The sequence below is a fragment of the Rosa rugosa genome, chromosome 6 (genome assembly GCF_958449725.1).
Source record: "Rosa rugosa chromosome 6, drRosRugo1.1, whole genome shotgun sequence".
Classification (NCBI taxonomy): Eukaryota; Viridiplantae; Streptophyta; class Magnoliopsida; order Rosales; family Rosaceae; genus Rosa; species Rosa rugosa.
The window spans coordinates 47,456,836-47,479,753 of record NC_084825.1 but is presented as its reverse complement, the minus strand read 5'-3'; the positions used below and the strand labels follow the sequence as shown (position 1 = coordinate 47,479,753).

General features: G+C 39.0%; 2 protein-coding genes across 2 annotated transcripts; one reads left to right on the top strand and one right to left on the bottom strand.

Annotated features, from left to right (window-relative positions):
- The first annotated feature begins 11,596 nt into the window (after nt 1–11,596).
- Nucleotides 11,597–14,420, top strand: LOC133718423 (putative serine/threonine-protein kinase-like protein CCR3). Its single transcript, XM_062145258.1, has one exon. It carries the CDS (start codon nt 11,833–11,835, stop codon nt 14,203–14,205), a length of 2,373 nt encoding a protein of 790 aa, XP_062001242.1. The 5' UTR covers nt 11,597–11,832; the 3' UTR covers nt 14,206–14,420.
- A 3,340-nt stretch (nt 14,421–17,760) lies between these two features.
- On the bottom strand, nt 17,761–22,777 carry LOC133717530 (NF-X1-type zinc finger protein NFXL2). The gene is made up of 14 exons (XM_062144245.1): nt 21,624–22,777; nt 21,405–21,518; nt 21,264–21,319; nt 21,107–21,173; nt 20,641–20,733; nt 20,198–20,283; nt 19,917–20,079; nt 19,643–19,816; nt 19,276–19,466; nt 19,103–19,184; nt 18,733–18,939; nt 18,543–18,632; nt 18,293–18,457; nt 17,761–17,953 (listed from the first exon to the last, which is right to left on the bottom strand). Exons 1-13 carry the CDS (start codon nt 22,734–22,736, stop codon nt 18,302–18,304), a joined length of 2,592 nt encoding a protein of 863 aa, XP_062000229.1. The 5' UTR covers nt 22,737–22,777; the 3' UTR covers nt 17,761–17,953; nt 18,293–18,301.
- Nucleotides 22,778–22,918: the final 141 nt, after the last annotated feature.

The following is a 22,918-nucleotide window of genomic DNA, read 5'->3' as shown; positions in this document are numbered from 1 at the left end:
CTCTTCTGGTTGTTGAAGAGGAGGGAGATTTTTGCAGAGATTTTTTATCTGCGTTACAATTTTTTCCTCATCCTCTGTGAAGCTCCATTTTCTTTTGGAACTTGTCTTAGGAGATAACATTGCTGTTAATCCTGAGATCTTGGGGATGAAATCTCTTTCATAATTTATGACACCAAGGAATCTCTCTAGACTCTTAGCATCAGGAATTCTATCTGGGAATTTCCAGATCTTCTCAAGTATATGAGGTTGAAGTTTTATTACTCCATTTTTGATATTTATTCCTAGGAAGTCAACTTCATCAAGGATAAAGAAGATTTTCTTTTCTCCTAGGATAATTCCATGCTGAACTATCAGCTTTACAACCTCATGGAGGTGTTTCATGTGTTCTTCTCTGTTTTTGGAGAAGACCAGAATGTCATCTATGTAGACGACGCAGAACTCTGCAACATGTTTGAAGATATTATCCATTTTTCTTTGGAAGATGGAGGGAGCTTGCTTTAGACCAAAAGGCATTACTAACCATTCGTAATGTCCTTGAGGTGTTCCAAATGCAGTGAGAGATACACTCTCAGGATGCATCTTGACCTGCCAAAAACCCGACTTTGTATCGAATTTTGAAAAGACTTTAGCTCCTCTGAGCTGGTTGATCAGTACTCTTACTTGAGCAATTTGATAACCGTCTTTGACAGTCTTTTTGTTGACATCTCTGTAGTCAATCACCATTCTAGCTTTTCCTCTTAGATTTTCTGCATGATTTCTCACGTAGAATGCTGGAGCATGATGAGGGCTAGTGGAAGGTTGAATTAATCTCTTGTTCAGGAGATCTTCAATGTCTTTTCTGAATTCTTTTTGGTCTTCCTCTTTGTATTGAGGAATGGCTTTGACATGACAGATGGCATTCATGTCATGCAATCTTAATTCACAGACCACTGGGTCTTTTTCCCAAAACTTCTGAGGGTCTACATCGATGTTTTGCTCGAGTAGTTTCTTGATTTTTTCAAGAGTGGGAATTTTCTGAGACTCAAGCTTATTCTGAAAGTGCTTGAGGTTATGCTCATGAATGAAACTAGCTTCTTCTTCTTCACTAGTTTCTGCTTCTTCTTCTTCGTCAGAAGATTCTTCAACAAGTAATTCTTCTTGTTGTTTTATTTGGAGTATGGGTTCAAATTTGGGTTTGTAGGGGGTAAGATCACCACTATTCTGTTGCGATCTCTGATATTGGGTAGTAAAGTTTTGACCGACAATGCTTTTGGCCTGAATAAGCCTATCAGCCCAGAACACCCGTTCTCCTTTTCTGAAGCCTATTGCTTCTTCATCCTGAATAAATCTCTGTTGGAGAATGAAATCATTACCTAACAAGAAATCTGCGCCTTGACCTTCAGATTGCCAGACGTTATGGATGGTAAATGTTCCTCCACCAATGGTGATGTGAACATTTTTTGCTACTTTATTCATGGTGAGATGGCTTCCATCAAAAGTAACACCCGTAGCTGTTTTCTTTTCTTCTTTCCAGAGTTTTTCTGGAATTGCAAATCTCTTTGCAACTGTAAATCCTGATCCATTATCTACAAAGGCATGTAGATGATATTTTTTATGATCAGGGAATTTTAGTCCAATCTCTATGTAGTTGCTGTATCTACTCGTAGAGACGACTTTCGATTGCTGAAGCTCATTTTCTTGAGCTTGTTCCTTTGGAATGAACGGTTTACATTCTTCTGGAACATTTTTCTGAGTGGGAGATTTATCAAAACTAGAAGGTTTTGTATCATCCCAGTTTGTAGGAATTATCTCTTTGCTATCTGGATTACTGAACCATGACGGAGGGTCATATCAGACTTTATAATCAAACTTGCCAGAAGGTTGGCCAAGTAGATCCCATGTTTCAGTAACTATTATAGCTGCTTCTTGTTTTTCTAAGAGATGAACAGTTTCTGGTGGTTTCACCAGTTCTACATTTTCTGGTATCTCAACCAGTTCAAAGTTGTCATCGATTTTTTCTTTGATGACGTCTTCCTTTTTCGAGGAAGATGGTTCCATGGTTTCCTGGAACAAAGTTTCTACTTCTTTCTCTTTTTTCTCAGAGAAATATTCTTCATATTCTTGTTCAACCAGTTGGCTGACAAGTCCATTCTTGGTTTTTCTTCTTGCTTCAGCTATGAAGCATTCTTTGTGATAAGTCTTTTTTGACTCTTCACAAAACATAGGGAGACCATTCTTTTCGTGACATAAGCAGTAGTCACAAACGAATGTACCAGGGTTCACCTGATAAGAAGACATTAAGGATTCTGTCTTGCTTTCTTCCCAGTTTTTGATTTTCAATACATTCATTTGTCTGGATTCGAAGTACTCTACTTCAGAATCAGTCTCAGACTCAGATGATTCGTCTTCATCAGACCAGGCAGAATATACTGACCTGTCATCTTCTTCCTCATCAGAATAGGCTATTTCGTAGCCTTTCATGTTAGCTATTTCTACTATATGCTCGTATTCCTCGAACAGAGCTTTAGTAGATCGTTTACCTTTTTCTGGGCATTCATTGGCATAGTGCCCTTCAGCTTTACATAACCAACATCTGCAAGCTTTCTTGTTGGGTTGTTGTTTATGCTGATGAGTATTCTTCTTTTTCTTGAAGAATTTCTTTTTAGGATTTTCTTCCTGTTGTTTCTTGTAAATGGAACTTCTCTTGAATTTCCAATTCTTTCTTTGATTACTCTTTTTGAATTTTCTAGAGTAATATTTTCCTTTCTTCTTTCTGTAGAACTTGGATTCATGACATCCCCAGTTGGTTGGCATATCCAGTATTCCGTAACAGAAATTTTCAACTCCTTTGAGTTGTTTCTTGGCCATCTTAGCTCTAAGATTGGCTTTGCATTGCTCTTTCAACAGTTGCCGGATTCTGTCGGCAATTCCTCCAACTGAAAATCTTTCAATTGGTTTTTCTGCTATGCTTTCCCGCACAGCTGTTCTCCATGGTTCAGGGAGTTTTCTGTGCAACAGGTTGACTAGATCAGTATTTTCTAGTTCACCAATTGTACAGTAATATTCTTGAAATTCATTCAAGTATTCTTCGAAATATCTCATGTCACAAATTTTGAGAGCATAGATATTTGATTTGGCCGTTTCTCTGGCCTTTTCACTCATATTTGCAAGATCTCCACAGAACTGATCGTACAGTGGTGCTGCAAAATCATACGGAGATTTTGAAGTTTTAATTTCTTCCAGCCATTCTTTTCCTCGGGCTGTTTCTTTGAAAGAATAGTAATACTTCTTAGCTACTCCTGTGAGAGTAGTTTCAAAGTACATCTGAAGATCAGGAGCTTCAAATTTTCCAAGGGTTAGAGCAGATGTCATCATTAGGCTGTCTACCCATTGGTCAAGAGTTTTTCTCTTGTCTAGAGCTTTATCTAAATCGAGCCAGATACCATAGTTGGAAATAGGTACTCTGGGTATCTTGTCCTCTGGGACAAATCTTTGAGAATTTCTTTCTCCATTTCTGCCCGTATGGGCTTTCTGTATAGGGAGTTTCACTTTTCCCTTTTCTCTAGTGACGAAAGTTTTGGGGTTATCTCCGTCTTCCATTTCAACATCTTGGTAGGGAAGGAGTTTTCTTTCTTTTCCTGGATTGAAGTTTTTCATTTCTTCGATTAGTTTTTCTAATCTTTCAGGATTTCCGCAGAATTCTGCTTCCTTATAAAGATCATAGAGCTTTTGTGCTCTAAACATATTGACTGGTCTGTTTAGATCAGCTTCTAGTTCTTCTTCAGTGATGGACTCTGAGGGTTCTTCAGAGTTTTTTGTACCACTAACACTAGCTTCTCTAGTGCTGTAGCTTCTTCTGAGAAGATTTTTGTTTATCCTGATATTTTCAGGACAGACATCACTTTTTCTGTGATTTTCAAAATTTAGACTGATTTCTCCAGTCTTTCTACTTTCATAAATTTTAGCTTTTGCACTTTCTGCTGGTAGCTTCGGACCAGATAATTTCCATTCAATGGGAAAAGTTACTTCATTCCAAGTAACCTTATGGATCTGTTGTGAATGGTTCTTCTGGCTGGTGAGGAATCCAGTAGTAAGACCAGGGATGTTTGATATCCTTGTCTTTGGCTCTACTGTAGTTATCATCAGTTTATAGTATATCCTGTATACTATTGCCAATTCTTGCATATCATTTTTCATGGATATGCCATCTGTCTTGACTCTCAGTCTTATACAGTGAGCTGCATCTTTCAAGCTGGTTGAGAAGTTGGGGAAGCAGTTGAAATATGCCACTTGGTTGCACAGAGATGCTTCAAGGGTTCCCAAAAGACTAGCTTGAAAATCTGTTAGTCTATTGTCTTGTAAGACACATAGAACTGAACAGTTTATACCTTCTCGAGCTAAAAGTTTTATGCCTACTTGGACTGCCCCAATGTGCATAAATTGATAATTTTTTGCTTTTGCTCTGGCAACTTCAGCAGGAGTGATCAGTAGTAGATCTGTTTCTCCTGTTGTAGAGGGGGTTGTAAATTCAAGTAATTTGAAATGATGGCTATCCATCAGGTCAAAAGTTCCCCTTTTGTAAATTTGTTTGAAATCTAGCTTTGGAATTGAGGCGTTTTTTACCTCATGCTCGATTTCATTGTATTCAAATTCTTCAGCATTTAGGAGTTGAACTCCTTTCTTTTTCCCGAAAATGCTCATCATATTGACATCTCGAGTTTCTTTCGGCTTTTCATACCGAATACTAGTAGAACTAGTTGAGGGATCCAGAAAAATCATGTTTGGAACAGAATTCTTTTATGGTCTTTCTAATGGTTTGAATCCATTAGCCTTCTTTGGTTTTACAGAAGGCACTTTCTTGTCCTTCAGTATATTTTTCATAGAATCCAGCGTTTTTTGCTGTTCATTGATTTTTCTACTAACACTCGTTAGCTTTTCTTCTTCCGTTTTTGGAAGATCTTTGATATAATCCAGTTTGTTTTCCAATTTTTCTAATTGGTGGATTATAACAGGAATTTTTTCTAGATGTTCTTGATATCTAGATATTTCTTTCTGCAGGATCTGATATTTTTCATCAGAAGATTTTAATAGAGAATTCAGTCTCTCTATTATTAAATCAGACATTGTCCCCATTGGGGATTCCCCTGCTGAGCTATTTTACAAGCTTTGATACCAGTGACTTGCGGATCTAACCAATGCTCAAATAATCAAGAGGTTTTTGTTCCTCTCGAAGAGTATATAAGAGATTTTCAATTTCTTCTTCAATTTTATAGATTCTTGTTTGCAATCTATAGATGATATCCCAATAGTTGGGAGTTTCTCTGCTAAGACTATCTCGAAAGATTTTCAACTTTCTCAGCTTTCCTTTTTCTTTTTCCAATTCTTTGCTAGTATTGTTACAGATAGCAACTAACTCAAGTCTGTCGACCACTGAAATTATGAATAGTAAAATTTAACTGCTTACCTTTGAGCATTGAGGATGAATAGACTGCAACATATTATAATAAACAAATTCAAAATATGGGCCCGCTATGTTTCCCTAGTAATAAGTGTAAAAGAAGTAAACCTGCAGTAGACTTGGGAGATGAGGCAAAGGAAGAGAGGCCAAAAGGTATCTTATGTGTAGGGTTTTAATTGGCTATGGGCAGCCCTTGCTGACCAGGGCTGGTTAGCGAAGTTTTTTCCCATTTGAAATCCACTTTCAAACTGGCTGGTGAGGTCAAAGTAATAAAACAACAGACTGATGATTAAGATACTTCTTGATTACCAAAAAAAAAACCCTAGGAGAGATTTTCTCTCTCACCCTAGCTCTCTACGGCGCCCTCGCCTCCTCTTCTCCTAACTTTCTTCTCTACGTCTCTCACCCTCAACCCTCACTCAGCCACATGGCCTCCATTGATGCTATCACTGCTAGCTGTGCTGCCTCCCTTGCGCTTGCAGAGGGAGGTAGTGCTCCTGATCTGGGGAGAATTGGTGGCGGCCCTGTTCGTCGGTCTTCCAAATCTTTTCTGATTGGGAAGTCTCTGACCTGCCGACCGGTCAACCCTACGGTCTTCAAGGCTCACCTCATTTGTACCTGGATGGATGTCACTCTGGTGATGTTGAAGAAGAAGTCGGGCAAGCTACTTGGGAGTAGGAACAAGAATCATCGCCCTAGCAAGAAGCCGAATGTCACTGCTTTACGACTCTCTTACCCTGCAGTTACTGGTATTGATCCCAGCCCTAGCGACAAGGGCAAGGGAAAGCTTTAAGCTTTTCCAGGTTTCCTTGCCTAATACTAGAAGTTGAGTCTTCTACTACTTTCATCTTAGTTTCTCTAGTTGTACACCAATTGAGGTCTCTAGGCGGCTAGGTTATTACTTCATGGGAAGTTGGTAGGGAGGATTAGAGACCTCTAGGTTACTACTTCATGGGAAGTTGGTAGGGAGGATTTTCTTTCTTGTGGTTAGGCTCAATAAGTGAGCGAATGTGTTAACAGTGAGGGTCACCTGTCCTTTGTCTGGTAGCTTATACCATTTATGATTGTGGTGTAAGACAACATTTGATGTATGTGCCTTCTGGCCATGGATAAATGAATGAAGTTATCTATTTTCTCAAAAAAAAAAAGATGCTTCTTGATTACCAATTGGATTTCCAACAAGATTGGATTAAAATCATTAAATTACTAAGCCTAACACAGAAGCCAGCCATTTATGTGTGTAGATTTTGTGCACACTCTGATTCTTATGCAATTCTTTTCTATACTTAGCTTGCAATTAGTTCCCTCAGATTCCTATGTATTTTGTTACAATTCTGTGAAATTGTTGCCAATTAAATCATAGACAAAGGTAGTAGTCCTGTTTGCTATACTATAATGGTAACCCTCTTTGTGATTTTCAGTTGTTGCCGAATTTCACTGCCAAACTTCACCGTTAGTCTAGATTACTTGAGGCAGGGGACAGGTTTCTTTGCTCAAAACTTTCACCTTATACATCGAAGAACAATTTACCCAAAGAGCCAATTAAAGGTACTTCATGTCTAGGCCTTTCCCTAGATTCCTAATTTACAAGGTTGTCTTCAAGTATTGTATCTCAGGGAAGTCCTTGAACTAAAACTGGAAACTAATATTTATAAAAGTGATGAAGGTGCGAATTCTTCATTCGTGCATCCTCAACAGTCCGAGTCTTCTGAGTTCTACTAATTAATGGTGCCTTTTTACAGACTACAGAGTCTACTTCACAAAATGTTATTCCATTCCTGATTTCACATCTTATCAAACTTCATTGCTACTACATTAATACTTGATGCAAGGGAAAAGTGTTTTTTTTTTTTTTTTTGGAGTGCTGAAAAGGGCAGAAAGCCCAACAAACAAACAAACAGAGAACTAATTTATGGCACGAATACAAACCACTGGAGGCCATGAGGTACGGGCCACTCAGATCATCAAGCATAGAAGAAATGGCAAAAGGGTCTTATTTGGCAGTAAAGAAACCACAACTCTTAATGTTAATCAATGAACCACAACTCTAATTGGCCGGTATTCCTCTTTGTAATTTTCACTTCTTGCCAAACTCTCACTGCTACTCTATAATGTCTATATTACTTGAAGCAAGGGGAAAGGGTCTTACTGTAAAGAGGAGCACAGCTCTTAATGTTAATGAAGCATCATATTATCAGGAATTCAGGATAGAGAGCCCTTTTACAACGATCCCTGTAGCCCAAGCTTGTCTATAAAATCAGCAACAAAAAGCAAAGGCTAGCCTTCTTTCTGTTCCTCTTTTATTCTTTGTGGAACTTATTTATTCTCGTACTTAGTAATTGACTATTTTGAATGCATCACTTTTTCAAAGCTGCCTTCAATAATGTATCATTCCATGTTTTCCTAGACACAATTTCAGTGCCCTGCAGAGAAAGGCCAACTTTGTATCATTCTCTTTGTATGATTAAGATTTGGTTGTGAACCCTTTTGTACAGTCTATGAGAAAGCTTCTAATATTGTATTCAAAGATGATAATTACCTTGGATATATTATTAGCTATGTTCTATTCTCCCCTAACAGCTATTAGTATTCTAATTAGCAATTAGGCCAGTGCTTCTCATTCTCATCTGTGATGATCAATTATTGCTAATCTCTTGCTTTACGGTTGTTTTCTAATATTGGTGTTTCACTTACTAAACTTCTTGTTGAGCTGTTTAGTAAATTCAAACCTCTCTTCTTTCCTGAAGATAAATAGATAATAAAAAACCAAGAAATGAGAGAGAAAATAGTGGGCCGCTGGTTACTCTGAGTTTGCACTCTATTTTGCTTCACTACTTCCCTTTAACTTCTTTATGTCGAATTCGTCAAGCCCGCTTGTAAAACTGAGGCTGAAATTAATCTTCCATTGAAGCCCAGTCATCCGTCCCGTCTGAAGCAACAAAATTAATGTATTGATGCTTCATTATTTCATCACTGTCATTCTAAGGCTCTAAATTAACATGTGAAAATTATGGCCCAACCCTGTGAAAATTGGGGGGGGGGGGGGGGGGTTGGGGGGAAATTCTCTACAGTCTAGACCATGATATATATCCAAAACTGCACACTATTAGCACATGCCAAAAATCATATGTACTTATTTTCTCACCAAAACTTTTCCACTCACAACTAATAATTTTTAAACACTTTTCCAACTGGTGGAAGTGTGGAACTTAAAAAAACTACTCAATTTTTTTTTTTTTTATGATTTTTCAAAGTCAAAAAAAAAAAAATTTGTTCAAGGTTTTGGTGTTCCATCAAATAGTACATGTTCTAAAAATCATGCTCTACATAAATGGTGAGCTTATGGTATAGGAGAATTTCAAGAAAAAAAAAATGTAAACAAGGTTTAATAATTTCAGTATGTCATTGCATTCCACAAGTGTTTCTATGAGATCTCCCATACAAAACTTCATTTTTATTGTGAGATCTCACAATCACAATGCGAAACATTCACATGACACCATAAACTACATAATTTATTCATATTTTTGTACCTTCTAGATAATCCTAATTACTTGGAAATTTTGAAGATTCAATCCGACAGAAATTTTGCCCCATATGATCCACATACTCATGCATTACTAGTCTCCTTGATTCATTGTTTCTTTCCATTTTGTGAGAGACCATCTATTTTCACACGTCAAACGTTGAAATGTGAATAGAAGTCTTCAATGGAAATGGGTTGTCAAAGATTCTAAAGAACAATGCAATTTTTAATCTTTAATTGATGTTTATGTTTGTTTTTATTACCTTCCTTACATGATTCGAAGTAACACATTATCTAATTTCGTCAGCATGACCAAGTTTTCTTTGTCTGTTCAACGGGCTACCTCACCACTGTTCTCCGTTCATGGAAGACTTCCATATAGTATGCATATTTCTTAGGTCATAACAACACCAATTTCATCCATTTTCGAGGTTAGATAACATCAAAAAATTATATGAGTTGGATACATTATGTGTTTACATCTTATGAACGCATTATTCTATGAAGTATTATTGTTTCGAATTTTGAACATTACCTAGTACATGTGAATTAACAAAAGTTATGAGACGAGATTAGATGCTCGTGGACAGTTACTATAGGTCTATAGGGCACAAAGCTCATTCCTCAAACCCAAAGGACAGTGAGTTGCCATAGCCCAGAAGTGTCGTATTAAACTTTGCGAGATTGGCTAGAAACCTTTATACATCACATAATGAACAAAACTATTAATACAAAAATGAAGCCTTTTTTTTTTTTTTTTGGGTACAAGAAAATGAAGCTTTCTTTGTGACGAAAAAGATTCTGTAAATTAGTAAATTGCAAAAAACAACACGACTGTTTGATATTGAAATTTTGCAGAAAGCTGCTCACCTTTTTTGGAGGTCTCCACCAAACTTGTTTGACTATATTCAAAACCTAGAGAAAATTACAAAATTCCAAGCCACGAATTAATGTTATTTGACAGATTTCTAATAACTGATTGTTGAAGTTTGAATATCAAATTTTTTTTGTTAAATATCTTTCAAAACAAGATTGTTCATGATTAAGTTTCTAATAGCTCTGCCACATATTGTTCATGCACGATTCTTGACCCTCTTAGTTTTGGCATTTTTTCTCATTTCTCAAAAGCCAGAAACGTAAAAAACCTCAATAATCGTGAAAACCTTCAAAATGAAATCCATGGTTTTGCAAAAATGGATGCTCTCGTGCTTCACCTCCGAGGAGCCTAGGCATATTTATTTTGATTCTTCACACACGTGTTGTGCTTCTTCAAGCTACTATTTGGTCATCTTTGGTTTTATGTTGGCTATACCACATTACCACATGTTTTGTACTCTTCTTTGTGCAAAAGAAGGTTATCCATGAACTAGTTTTGTAACTCGTTACAATTTTTAGCCTAAATGACAATCGACTTTTGCTTCATCACATCTAAATTCGATTTTAGAGAATCTAGATTTGTAGTTATCCTCAAAGGCACTTTGGTTTTATGTTGGTTATCACATGTTTCGTATTCTTCTTGATGCAAAAGAAGGTTATCGAAATTTGGTTAGTCCTAACTGATTTTGTATCTTTTAAGAACTTTAGTCCAAATGACAATAAATTTTTATTCTCTCATCTCGAAATTCAGAATCTAAATTTGTACTTACTCTCAAAGTCACTTTTGGATTGCTAAACTCTTCACATTTTTCTCTTCAAACTTTTGCCCAAAAGGCATTTGAATTTTTCTTATAACATTCAGGTTTAAACTTAGAACTTAAACTTGTAGTTAGCCTCAAAATCACTTTAAATTCTTTTACTTATCATATTTTTCATCAAATTTAAGCCCAAGTGACAATCAAATTTTTCTTATTGCATTGAAATTCAAAGTTAAATCTAAGTTTGTGCTTACCCTCAAACTTAAAATCGTTTTTTTTTTTTATACTCCTAAACTGTAACTCCTCGTGTCTATTGTCAAAAATAGAAATTACATAAAAATGTCAGTTGCATCTTCATTTTCAAGTTTTCCCTCATCATATATGTAATCATGATTTCGACAAAACCGATCTAAGTTTATATTTGTATATCCTAATAACCGTCACACGTGCATTCAAATAACAGTCAGACATATGAATATTCAAATAATGATTCGACAATATGTCGTGTTTACAATTTCAAGAAAGTTTCGTACCCCTGAACCCCAATCTCCTCGTGTCCATTATCAAAGTGGAAACGACATAATAATTTTTGTTGCATCTTCATTATCACGTTCTCCCATCATATGTGCAATTACACTTCCAACAGAAGTTGATATCTTTGTCATATATTCGTATATCTTAACCATCGTCACACGTGTAAACGAATAACTGTCAACTTATATATTAGAATGACAATTCAATTGTTTGTCGTATTTATCATTTAATCAAAAATTGCAGTCGTAAAACTCTAAACTCATAATATCTTTTTTTATGGAAATGGAATTGTCATAACAATGTTTGTATTGCATTTCATTATCATATCTTGAAGACTTTCATTATACTCAATCTTTTCTTGAATAATTCTAAGATATTAGTTTTCTATTCCACCATATAAACCTTATATAACAGATAATACACTTTACACACCAAAACAGGAAAATCAATAAAGGAAAAAGAAAGAAACGAATTAATATATAAATGCTGCCAAGTAATCTCTCACATGAGAAAAAGCCTATTAGTCTATTTACTAGTAGCACCAGTTTCTGTACTGAAATTTATAACCTGAAAAATTCTCTCTGCCCAAAATCTTTACAGCTTCTTCTTCTTCTTCTTCTTCTTCTTCTCTTCTTCCCCCCAATGAAGCAAACCAGACGACTCCGACCCACCACTGATGCCGTCAATCCCAATCTTTTCACATGACGAAACTACCCTTCTCCGTTCTCATTACCATCCCCACCTTCATCTTCACCATTTTGTTCACCCTCCCATTTTCCCATGCACTCGGCTCCGGCGCCACCCTCGCCGTCAGCTACGCCACCGGCGCCGTCTGCGGCTTGGTCTCCGGCCAACCCACGCAGCGCATAGTCTGCTACCGGCGAGGCCAAACCATCTCCGTCGAGCCCAACATCTCCTTCTCGTCAATCTCCGGCGGCCGGACCTCCCTCTGCGGCCTCCGGTCCGGCGGCTACGTCCTGCTTTGTTACGACAATCTACTCTCCCAAGACTCGGTCTTTGTTTCGAAAAGAATCTACTTTAACGAAAGTGGTGAATTGGAAAACATAGCCGTCGGAGAAAACCATATTTGCGCCACCGTGGTGGGTTCCGGCGCCGTGAAATGTTGGCGAGAAGACGACGGAACGTTTCAACTGCCATCTGGGTCGGAGCAATTCGGGTCCATCTCATCTGGGTCGGGCTTCTCCTGTGGAATTTCGAAGAACGGCTCAAGGGTCCGGTGCTGGGGGACTAGAACTTCCATGGCGGCCGAGATTGAAAATGGGTTTGGAGAAATGGCCATGGCGAGTATCGAAGCAGGTGCTTATCACGTGTGTGGAGTCAATGTTACTGGGTCAATAATCTGCAGAGGCAGCAACGACTCTGGTCAATTGAATGCACCGCCGGGAACGTTTTCCGGTTTAGCTCTCGGACCTAAACACGGCTGTGCGATTAGAGCTTTAAACCAGTCTGTGATTTGTTGGGGCGGTGGAGGCCAGTTTGGGTCTAATGTGACTTCAGCGACGTCGTTTGAGGTGATCGTTTCCGGGTCTAATTTCACTTGTGGATTAACCACAAGTAACTTTTCGATTATATGTTGGGGTCCTGGTTGGCCTAGTTCAGAGGTTGAAGGTGAGCTTGGTCTGGGGGAGATTCTTCCGGGTCGTTGTGTACGGTCCTCTTGTAGTGAACGTGGTATCTATCCTCAATCTCAAAAGCTCTGTTATGACTCTGGGAACATTTGCAATCCTTGGAAGCCGATTTTGGTTCCTACATTACCACCCTCACCGTCGATTTCACCGCCGCCGGAATCTCCATCCCGGGCTTTGAAAACGGGGTTGTTAGTGTTCTGCATTGTGGGTTCTATAGGAGGGTTTTCGGGGATTTGTAGTGTGATTTATTGTTTGTGGAAGGGTGGTTGTTTTGGGCAAAAGAAAGTTCATAATTCAGTTCAGCCTACAATCACCAGAGCTGGCAGTTCCAATCACGGGAACACATCAAATAACAGCCCTCCTTCGAGATCAGCCACCATAAGGCGGCAGAGCTCGAGGATCATGAGGCGGCAGAGGAGTGGGCCTTCGTCGAAGCACCCAGATAGGGCTGAGGAGTTCTCACTGGCTGAGCTTGCAGCAGCTACAAATGGTTTTGCATTGGAGAACAAGATTGGTGCAGGGAGCTTTGGGGTGGTGTACAGAGGGAAATTGGATGACGGGCGCGAAGTTGCTATCAAGAGAGGAGAAACAGCAACCAAGGTGAAGAAGTACCAAGAGAAGGATACTGCTTTCGATTCGGAGTTGTCATTCTTGTCGAGGCTTCATCACAAGCATTTGGTTAGGCTTGTTGGGTATTGTGAGGAGAAGGAGGAGAGGCTGTTGGTTTATGAGTACATGAAGAATGGTGCGCTCCATGATCATTTACATCACAAGAACAATGTCGAGAAGAGTAGTAGTTTGATTAATTCTTGGAAAATGAGGATCAAGGTGGCTTTAGATGCTGCCAGAGGCATTGAGTATCTGCACAACTATGCAGTCCCTTCTATAATTCACAGAGATATAAAGTCCTCTAACATTCTGATAGACGGAAATTGGACTGGAAGAGTATCTGATTTCGGATTATCACTATTGGGTCCGGAAAATGACAGCGACTATAGGCCAATGAAGGCAGCTGGAACCGTTGGCTACATTGATCCAGAGTACTATGGTTTAAACTTATTAACAGCAAAGAGTGATGTGTATGGGCTTGGTGTGGTGTTGTTGGAGCTTCTGACAGGAAGAAGAGCAATCTTCAGGAACAGTGAAGACGGAGGGACACCTACCAGTGTTGTGGACTTCACTGTGCCGCTGATCATGGCCGGAGAGTTAGATAAGGTTTTAGACCCAAGGGTTGGACCTCCGGAAATCAATGAAGCCGAGGCGGTTGAGTTGGTGGCGTATACTGCAATGCATTGTGTGAATTTGGAAGGTAAAGATAGACCAACCATGACTGACATTGTGGCCAATTTGGAGCGAGCATTGAGTCTCTGTGAGGAAAGCCCCGGTGGCAGCATATCTAGCGGCTCAATCATTTCTGCCGATTAGTAGCGAGTGTAATGTCCTTCCCCAAAACCGAAAAGCCAAACACAGGAATTTTTTTGTTCAGTCATTTTTATTTATTTTTGTTATTGAAATGGCACCTTTTGGTTTTGGGCTGTAGAGATTTAGAGTTCCTGTCTAACATTGAGCTGTAGTGTAGGGATTTCTTGTGCAATGACAGCTGAAAAAAAAAAAAAACATGAATTGCAGTGTTGGTTGTTCATTGGGATTAAATTTCTCTTCTTTGTCATTAACAAACTTTTATATTTGCGGATTTATTTAGAACGTTTAAAATAACAAACTGAGAGGGAGAATAACATTATTGTTAAATCTTTCGATGCATACGTGAAAACATGCTTGTGTACAAGGAAATGTGAAATCTTGACCACGAGGATGGTCCAATTCACACAGAGGTGCAGGACATGGTTGTCTGGCGAATTGGGAGGGCGAATATGAAGTGGGAAAGGGTCAAAGATTGTGAACACAAGTGTCGCTTTCCATTTTTCTAAACATAAATGTGCTTTGTGCTGCCTAAAAGGTTAGCTTTTGTGTACTTGGAGCCCGCAACAGTCATCTATGAGAATTGTCCAATGCCCAAAGTATTGAGTTAGCATGGTCCAGCAAGGAAAAAGAAGCAACAAGGAAAAGAGTTCGAGTCGCAGTCTTTGACTTTGAAATTTCAAAAGAGAAACTAAAAATTGAAAGAGTCACACCCCTACAAGGCATTGGAACAAGATGCTGGACAGGTTTCGATAATAATTTCTGTGAGGGGTCTAATTATGAAGATGTTGTGATGGCTTTTTTTTATCGTAAAGGATAAAATTCAGAAAACTTCTCGCAACATCGCAAATAGTGAAAATCTAAAAACTCTACCAAATTATTCAATCAGTAGGACCGACATGCCACGTATACAAAGAGCAAGAACTAAACCCATTAAATTAAACGGTGGCCCTATTGGAAAACTTTGAAAGACAAAGCATGTCGTTAAAAGTAATGGATTAATTTATGAAGATAGCAATATCATGCTGGAGTTTTATATACCAATAAATATACCAATATTTATGAGACTATGCAGAAGTATGAACTCTGGAGATTTGGGGTTGGCCGGTGACACCCCACCTCCTCCCTCGATCATATTTATTAAGATGTAGAATCTGTTCATATGTGACCCATGTGAATCTGCAATGAATATGAATTTTGGTAGAATATTATTATTCATTATTGTAACTTATCTTCCTTCTAATACAATATACATTGCAACAAATTTAAACAGTGCGTGTATGATTAGTAAACAGCCAAAAGGGAAGAGAATGAAGGACTTTGACTTTTAAGGTTATAAACTGAATCCAATTACAAATTTGGAAGATTAAAGTAGCAGTTGGATCAATTCCTGTATTACTATTAGACTAGAGAATATGGAGGGGAAAAAGTCCAGATTTACTAACTCCCATGAATCAATGCAACTTAAAGATTTTTCTTGCCATTCAAGTCTTGTTTTGACGTAGTGAGATTTTACTCCCCTTTTCGTCGTGTTTAGTTAATTCCATCACTTTCACACAATCAAACCCCTAGCGTTGATCCAAAAAGAAATGGGAGAGAAAGACCTACTACAAATGTTCTTATTTTCGTCAAGTTTACTATTAGGGTCAAAAGACTTAGGCCCTGTTTGGTTTACTGGAATCATAAAGAGGGAAAATGAATTGAACTCATTTCCTTAACTACCTTGGAATGGAAAGGGATTTAATATTTCCATTTCAACGTTTGGATGAAACTGGAATTGCAATCATGATTGGGAAAAACATATTTCAGATTTTCCAATAATATCCAGGGCAATAATACAGTTATTACTAATAATACTCGTCCTTGGATATGAAAGATCATAAAATGTCAAAGGTATTGAAAGTAATGTTTATAGCCATCACAAGTAAATCAAACAAATTGCACTTGACAAGGAGACACGTTGCAATTGCACTTACTCATGATTCATTTGGATTATGGACTCATAATATAGAAATTGTATAATGGTGTATTTGCAGAGTCATGCTTCGTTCATACAAATTTCCAGTTCACGAGCTTGTTGCTTTAATCGTATCTCACCACAGTAATTGTACAAGAGGAGTAAAAGTTAGAGAAATTAAAACACCACTAATGGTTGGTTATATGTAGATCAGGGTAAAATCAAGACTGAATTTTGCAAAGGCTTCTGTCATGATCTATGCATGGAAGAATAGAGTAGAATTACATCGATCAATAAGGAGCAGACAAAAAAAAATGGCTGGGGGGAAAGCAAATATATAAATATCAAGGATGATCCATTTGTTACTGCAGTGACTTCCATCAATCTTATTTCGTCTACCTTGATGACGATACAACAATATTAAAGGAGATAGACTCGAGATTAAGTTTTAAAATTGATCTACAATTAATGAGGGGTATATAACGTCATTTGGCTATTCCCAGTATGGTTGGAATTGAAATACCACCTCCTAGGCATTAATCTAATTCCACCCTAAAGACGGAATTGATTCCATATCAGCTCGCTCTTTCGTTTCCTTTCCGTACCTAAAATTAAGGCCAAAGCATTGGAAAAGGAAATGGTTTCCTTTTCTGGTCACCAATTCCAACAAAACAAACGGGGCCTTAGTACGATCTAACCCATCAACTAACGGGTAATGAACGAATCAAACAATGTGTCTTCATATATCCTAATTCACCTACTCAATTAATTACTTACCCATTTTTTCTCCACTTAAATAACAGTGAATATTAATGAGGCAACTAAATTAATTTCAACTGTCTTTCAATCCGTATCATTGAATTTAAATTCAATTAAACGCAATTAAATAAATAATTAACTGAATACGTGTACAAAACTTGTGTCTTCTAATTCCATAGTTTTTCTTAAACTTTTTTTTTTTTTTTTTTAAAACACGCCTCCAAGGAATGGAGGGTTTTCTTCTACTTGACCAAAGAAATAAGAGGCTCTCCCGTCAAAAAAAAAAAAAAAAAGGAAAAAAGAAATAAAAGGCAGCAGGGACCAAGTCAAACACGTGTTGGAAGTTAAAACCCCGACACACGTGTAAACGTTTAACTAAATCCCAATGAGCAAACTTGGAACGTTCAACTTTTGTTTCATCGCGCCTGCGCCGTCGAAAATAAGCTAAGCAAATCGGAAATTACAGACTAATCCAGACTCACATCATACACCAGGCATCACGTTAAAATTCGGAAACTTCTAGACTTCAACAATTTGATGACTAGTAGTGAGTTGACTATGACCAGCTGGTCAAATTCCTGTTTAACTAGGCTGAATTCTATATATGTCGCATCAAATCCAGATGAGTAATGTAAAGCAGTTGGAGTGTCAATTACTTCCGAAATATATGGATGCATGAATGAATTATCTATACTATTATTAAGAGAAGAGAGTTTGTCAGCTAAAACAGAAAATTTTTACTAAAATATCCCTCAAATATTAAAAAACATTTGAACTAAAATATTTGAGAAAAACAAAATAGTCAATTTACAAATAAAAGAAAAACAAAAATCAAAAATAAAATATGTGCAGTAATTTTCTCCACATTCTGTGGAATAACTTCCCACATAATTATCCACACTCATAGGGTGTGTTTGGAGTCTAGTATAAATGAATAGTAACAGTATCTAACGGAACCAGGAATTTAAGTTGAGGGGGCTAAATTTCCCTTATCTTGCAAGTTCTTCTCCAAGTTCATTCTTTTTTTTATTTGTTTTGCTGCACAAGTATAAGAAACAGAAGCCCAATTGCATTTATCTTCATGTAGAATGTGTAGCACTTATTAACAAAACTTATTGAGATTGTAATGGACAAAATACTAATAGACTTGGATAATAAATTATGATGATGGCTTGGGTAATTATTCATTATCTATTAGATTTTTTTTTCAAATAAAAATTGGGGAGGGAGGGGGGGGGGGGGGGTTGCTGCAGCACATCCCAGCACCCCCTTAGTTCCGTGCCTAATCAAAATTCTGCCTAGGTAAGACTAGTTTCTTGGCAGCGAGGAAAAAGCATGGTTAGTACTCAAATTCAGTATTGGAGTATAATGTATTACCCTCGTCGATCAGATTCGGGGGTGTCTTCTTTGCCTTTTCTCTTCTACTTCATTCATCCAATCTGAGAGCCAGAGGAGACCCCTGTAGCCATAATATGATACTGCAGCTAAAGCCACCAGAAGGATGACCACAAGAAGAAATCGCTTCATGTGGGCCAAAATTTTCTGTTGAGATGAGAGGTCAAAGTTAGCAAGACGATAAAGAGGCAGTTCAAACTGCTAAGGGTTTTCTTTTTCATGAAATACATACTTGCAGTGTCGAGATTTGTGCCACTTCTTGTCCTCGTTCACGCCTTTTCTTCCTCTTTGGTGCAGGCTTATCAGTATCTGGTTCCTTCACCTTCAAGATATATGATGGCATTAGAATGATGAAGAGCAGGTCAAATACAAGTCTAAACTTTGCACAAACACATTGATGTGCACCAGCATGATGTTATTACCTCCACAACTTTAGGTCTGCGAGAATGCAATTCTGAATCAACGACCTTTTGTTTACTTTTGCAATTAGAGTCGCAAGGGAGGAGTCCAAGTCCAAATTGATTCTTAGGTATATCTTTGGGATCAGTACCAGCATTGCGATAGGCTGCCTGCACATCATGACATAACCACTCCCTTTTCAAGGTCTGGCATCCACAACGAACAGTAACCTTGCAGATGAAGTTAGAAATCAAGTCAGATAGATAAAGCACATGAAATGGTAATATTTAGTGCTATTACATTTCCCAGACTTAAAATTAGGTATTCTTCACATTCTTCTCCCTAAAGAAGGAAAAAAAAAAGTATAGTTTTCAATTGAACATTCCTCTATACCTTTTTAGAGCACTTCTCAGGTGATGAGCACTGACCAGGATGACAAGTCTCTGGGCACAGATGTGTACAATAAGGCAACTTTCTGCAAAATAAACATCAATTTTGATCTCCACTCTCAAGCTTATTCTTAACTGAAACTTGAGAAAAGAAAAAAAGAGAGATATTTTGATTACCTATGACAGAGCCCCTTACAAGAGCGAACAGCGGTTTGCTCCTTTTCAGACAAACTATTATAGTATATGCACTCAAAAACATGGACCATGGAACCACAGTGACATGATCGCTTAACGAGCACTTTGCAAGGAAGGCAGTCTCCAGGATGACATGACAAGGGGCAAGGATGTATACATGCTGGCGCCCTCTCCTGAATGGACGCAGTTAAAAAATAATTAGGAATGAGGGGGAAATACAAAAGGGGTCTTGCAGAGTTTTCAGTCAAAGATTTAGTTCTCATGGAAGGCGTTCCAACAGAAGAATATAAAAGGGGTGGTCCTACAGGAAATCAATACACTGGTCTAGACACAAAGGAACTAATAACACCTTTTCGCAAGGAAGATAACACACTTCACAAGGCTCACTTCTTGCTTGCTGCCCTGATGGCAAAGACTGATTCTTGAGCGGGTGGCAAGTTTTGGTGCAAAAGTGGTTACCACAAGGTAGAGGATTCCCACACAAGTTATCGCAGGAAAATAGTGATTTATCTGAACAGACCATCTGAAACAAGGAACAAAGAACAGACAATGGAACTTAGGAAGATGAGACCGAGATGATAAAACGATGTATTACTTGAAATGGTCTGCGAGCAAAAACCAACCATTCTGTCTGCTGCAAAGTGCTGGCCCACACATGATCTCCAAACAAGCTCCGGGCATGGAGGGCATGGAGAACCAGGAGTACACTCAGGCTGATGAAAAGACTTCTTTTTCTTCGGTTTCAATGTAAATTCTGGATTTGGAGGAGGTTTAGGTCCATGGCACCTTAAGGTTACAAAAAAAAAAAACGACAGGAAAAAAAAAAGTAGAATTTAGAATATAGTTGTTAAGAATGGTATGGTACAGGTAAAAAGAATATCTCAAAATAACAAAACGTTCAAACCTTAGTTTGCACTTGTGGCCACATGGGTATTCTTCTTCACAAAGTAGTTTACATGGGTGGCAAGCTCCATAATGGCATTTATGCGGCTGGGAAGGAAACAATACGTAAGTACCAATAACATGACTTGTGAAATACAATGTTGAAAAGGACTTATTTTTCTTATCTATAGCTAAAAAATGTATCAGGAAAAACTAAAAAGTGCAGGTCCAAACTAAAGGAAAGTAAATGCAACCAAAACCAGCTGTTCAGCTAGCGTGCAAGGTAGCTATCAATTGAACATTTATAACAACAGTTAAGACAAGATGCTTGTGATCATTCCATAAGTTACAAACTTCAAAGCACCTCAACATATGTTGGAAGAAACCTAAGACAGTACCATAAAGCTCTAAAGCAAAGAACAGAACAATATTAGAGAGAAACTACGCCAGAGCAACTAAATCTACCTTGCTATTTGGTCCATGCCTGCATAAAGGAGTAATAGGGCATGGCTTACGACATCGAGGAGGCTTCTGATCCATCTCAGTGCCACAAGGAACCTGAATCAAACCCATTAAGATGGCAAATACATGTTTAGACCAATTACTTAAAGCAACTTAATGAAACAAGTGCACAGCGAGCCCACGCAAAGGGTTTCCTAAAACTTTCTTTTTTTGGCAAGTGGTCACAATACCAATCACCAACCAGTTCTTCTTTTCTAAATGATATCGATCAAAATGAAAGCTAATTCATAACATAAATATAAAAAAGATATATTCTTCCATGAGGAAGAAAGAGTAACAATGCTTTTGCAGCAGTCAGAACCAAGGCCAGCATTCATATACATGATGTTATATAGACTGACAAGACAGTACTTATAATAACCCTCTAGTGTGTAGAGGAACCACAAGTACTCAATGACAAAACTCGCACCTCAAAGTGTGTGGCACCACATAAACATGCAATTGTCACCATCACTGGGCAAGGAGCACAAGCACCTCTGCACAAACGCTTACAATTATATTCATGAAATTTTAGCTAGGGCTTCACAAGTAGCAATGTAGCATAATCACTTGATAGGAGCACATACCTATGGCAGGGAGATGGGCATTTGTGGTTCTTACAGCGAAGCTTTCTGCCACAAATCTAACAGTTCAAGATATCAGTACAACACACAATTTATTTACAGAATTGCAGAATACTGTATAAAGGCTAAAAGAAACATACATACCTCTGAGCATGGTGGGCAGTCCCCATCACAGCAGCGGCGTTTACAAGGATGCCGCCCACAGTCTCTTAATCTCTGGCACTTCCTTTCACATGCCAAATCTTGATGACAAGGAACCTATTCTAGATCCAATTACACCAACATATCAGCCAACTCACAAAAAAATTACAAACAATCCATTCACAAACCAAAACATTTTGAGCAAAATAGCAGACACTCTACCTCCTTCTTCAAGCCCCCGCAGCGACACCTCTTAGTGACAACTGTTCTGCAAGTCTCAAGGCACTGCCCGCGATGACACCTCTCCGGGCACCTATGGTAGCCACAACTTAACATCTTATCACAAGTTGCACCACACAGCGGCACTGCATCCTTGCAGGACAATCCATCATGCACTCTCTTCCCACATGGGCATGTCCTCTTCCCCTGAAACGGGCACGGTCCACACTCCCCTGAATGACACCCTTTACTACACTTGTGCTGCCCACACCCCAGCATTCTCTCACAATTCTCCTCACACCTAAAATCAAGCCTCTCACAACACTCCTTCTCCTCCTCCCTCTTCCCACATTGGCACCTATACCTCCCCCTCACCCGACACGGCGGGCAAGGCCCCTCGTGGCAAATCTCCGAGCAGCGGTGAACACCACACGCTAATTTCTTCTCACAAGCATTGTTACATGAGAAATTCTTAAACCCACACCGCCTCATGTCCTGGACAGAGCCACAGAAGCAGCGAGCCTTCACGAGCTTCGGGCAGGAAGGGCAGGGCCCCGGGTGGCACAGAAGCAAGCAATGGTGGCCGCAATTGTGCTTCAGAGGCCTATTACAGACCTCACCGCACGAATGAGGAAGAATCCACGGGTCATCACTCGGTGGATTCTCGAGTTTTCCACAGAAGCACCGGTAAATCTTTGGGATTTGAGACTGGGTGTACTCTACTCTACATTTAGGGCAATTCCAGAGTGATACCTCCGCCGCTTTGCTCTGCGAAATCGGGAGGCGCGTGGAGGCGCGTAGCGCGGACAAGTCGGAGGCCTGGCGAGCCCAGCTCTGGATGCAGAAGAGGTGGAAGACGGAGAAGCAGACGGAGGTGCAGGACCAGGTCGGGTCGCCGGGTCGGATCCGCTCCAGGCATATCAAGCATGACAGAGCGCCGGAGGAGGATGACGTCAGGAAGGATTGGATCTTGGAGAGGTCGGCGTTGGTGGCGGAGGTTTTTCCGGTGAAGTCTAAGTAGGATCGGAAAATGGAGTCGGATAGGTCCGAGTGGCGGCGGGCCGGTGCGGATCCGGATCCGGATTGGCTGTGATCGGAATCGGAATCCGAGTTCATTTTGGGGAGAAGATTTTTTTGTCTCTGATCGATTTGTAAGAGCGCGGCAGATTCCAGAGCCTATTTAGATTTGAGCGCCACTCTAGTGGGCCGAAAAAATTACCAAGCCCATGTAAGTTTAGGAAGGTCCAATATAATTTCACTGAATGGCACGTTTACTTGAAATGAAAAATGTCATGAAT